Here is a 2718-nt window from a genome sequence, read left to right on the forward strand (position 1 = left end):
TTCGGACGGAGTGAGTACAATAACTCGGTTTGCTGGCCGGCCGCTTCAGAGTGCGAAAGGCAGCTGCACGCACACCGTATATGAAAACCTGAATTACACGGAAAACAGCATCATCTCGGACGCGTACATCATACCCAGCGATTTCTTGTTCCTTCTCGTTCTTCCTGGTCGATTTCTAGAAACTGGGATCGACCGCTCTTTGGGATTCTTGACCAGAAAACGCTTTCTTTCCTTTCGGGTTTTGTTTTGTGGATAGTTGCTTAAGGCTATAATCAGACTTTCTAGATTTTAAATAGCTTTTTGTGGACTTTCAGCACCAACCGACACGTCAGCGAGACTCTTGTGGCGGTCCTGCGAAACGTGCCATGCTGCCCTTCCGTGCTCATACTACAGTCCGAATGTAGATGCTTCAGTTCTGGGCACTGCGACACATTCTCGACCTGTACAATGCCAATTTTTTGCACTCAGAATAAGTTCAGATGCTCATCGGGTACATATACAAGTCATTTATTGATGTTCAATCATTGTTTCACCTTGTCCAGATTATGTAGCTCATTATCTTGTATGCCATGCAAGTAGTCTGTAGAGAGAAAAAAACCATAAGACACAATGAAAACTACGATTGAATAAAGATGGTTAATGGGCTATCCCATTATAAAACAATTGCTAGATCTATCTAACCTGTATAGGCCTGATCCTTAAATACCAACAGGCTGCAGGGCATCAGCATAAGTGATGAAGATGAAGGATCAGATTCATTTGTGGCTCCACGTTCATGTGATCCAGTGCCATTGCTCTCCGTCTCAGCTGGCGCCAGCAACTCATGGGCCTGTAAGTCCTGTGGATCAGTGTCCTGCTGCTCTTTAAGCCTTTGATGGGGTGTGAAATCAATCACAACAGGTGAAGCAAGAGATATGATAGCAACAACAGGGTAGTAGGCAGGACCATCTTGGTGTGGCTGCAAGGCACACAATTTGTTGTTTGTAAGCGAAGGGTGATGCTTAAGATGTAAATGGAGGAAACAAACAATAGAGATCTTTCGATTGCTAACCATGATCCCTTGGTTAGGATGATACTCATTTATCAGCACATGATTGATTGCAGAAGGAAATAAACCAGTCCACTGGCAGATTCTGTCGGTTATCCTTGTTAGCCATGGAGGTACTGCAGCATTAGATGATGTGAAGCTCAATTTGATCCTAAAATTGGTATGCACTTGAGTAATTTATAAAAGCACACATAGAATGCAACTAATAGGCATGTTAGCCACCAATCAAGAAATGTATACTGTTGCATCCAGTACAAACATCAATTACAATAAGATTATGGCATAGCAGGAGCTCAAAATTTTAATTTCTGTGTTGGGTTAGATTCAGTACTTTCAGAAGGTAGAAAACAAGTAATACTGTTCAGTTCTCGAGGTTACAATTTGCTAACTGAACTAATTAAAGAAGAAAGTTCATAAATACTTTATCCTAGACTGACCCTAAAAATACCATAAATACAAAGCGTTTTTTTGTTTTTTTGTTTTTTTTTTCTAGCTTGGAGGGAGTAAACATCTCCGAATCACTATCTAATATTCAAAGAAACATCCAGCATTGAACTGATTTCCTAACAGTTATGAAGACATTTGAATAGCTTCAAGTTATGATGCACTTAAAGCTGGATCTAAGCCAAGCAAGGTGGTAACTAGTTATCTCAACCTCTAAGCCTAAGCCCTAACTACAAAGTGTCTCAAATTTTCGAAAACAAGTGGAAGACAGCTATGGTGGTTCACAAGCTGAAGCTATTCAGAGTGTGACTTGCTACGAAAGATTAAGCTAAGCAAGTAAGCTAGACAAGCTATTACATAACTGGTTTATTATGATCATAATGTGGACTCGTGATTTGTACAAAAATTAACAGCACATCTCCCAAACAAGCAAGTGCCATCTGCTGTTGAAGCAGCAACTCAATATAGTGTTATATCCTGTAAAAGTGCCAACTACTTGGTGAGCTTCCCACAGTTCTACTGGCAATCGCATTGTAGGAAAATCTTATTCTTCAAGCATACCTACCAGTATTTGAATTGAACAAGAGAAGGCATTTCAAACCAAGTGCATTGGAACCAAAATTACATTAAGGGCCAAACTTCAGTTATGCAACGCTATGCCTAATCTTCAGGTTGATTCACAAAACGAAGCTAAGAATGGCAGGCTTATATTCCTTAATTTTTTTTTTAAAAAAATGAGCACTCACAGGTCTGCGGCAGGAGCCCCTTCTCATGCACCACTCCTCCTGCACAATCCGAAGCTGTGTCAAGGAAACAAGAAGCTAAAGAAATCCCTAAGCCAACACCAAGTGCCAAGAAGACAAGAGTACCCCAGTTCTGCAGCCTCCGGTTCTTGAGGGTTTTCCACTTGGGCGCCGGTGCCTGATAAATCTGCGTCAAAGAAGTCACCGCCGCCGCGTCAAATTAAAAAAAAAAAGGGATAAAAAGAAACGGGATTTGGTGGGTGCAGTACGTTGTGGAGGAGCTGGGATTGCTCGGAGTGGGAGATGAAGTCGGGGACGTAGAAGAGGGTTGGGATAGCACCGGTGGCGTACTCGGCAAGGCTTCTGAAGGCCAGCGCCGAGGGGGCCCTCTGCCTCTCCTGCTCCGCGGCGGCCGCCGCGTCTTGGGTCGTCGTGACCTCCATTGCTGTTGCTGCTGGTTGCAGTTCGAGTTTTTCTTTTTTT

At 42.8% G+C, this 2718-nt stretch overlaps 1 protein-coding gene across 1 annotated transcript; it reads right to left on the bottom strand.

The window, feature by feature from the left end:
- LOC8059453 (alpha-ketoglutarate-dependent dioxygenase alkB homolog 6) lies at positions 1-2718 on the bottom strand. Its single transcript, XM_002467183.2, has 7 exons — positions 2505-2718; positions 2362-2422; positions 2239-2277; positions 1052-1164; positions 682-958; positions 534-580; positions 1-440 (listed from the first exon to the last, which is right to left on the bottom strand). The coding sequence occupies exons 1-7, from the start codon at positions 2676-2678 to the stop codon at positions 282-284; spliced, it is 870 nt and encodes a 289-aa protein (XP_002467228.1). The 5' UTR covers positions 2679-2718; the 3' UTR covers positions 1-281.

The sequence above is a fragment of the Sorghum bicolor genome, chromosome 1 (assembly GCF_000003195.3).
Source record: "Sorghum bicolor cultivar BTx623 chromosome 1, Sorghum_bicolor_NCBIv3, whole genome shotgun sequence".
In the NCBI taxonomy this organism is placed as follows: domain Eukaryota; kingdom Viridiplantae; phylum Streptophyta; class Magnoliopsida; order Poales; family Poaceae; genus Sorghum; species Sorghum bicolor.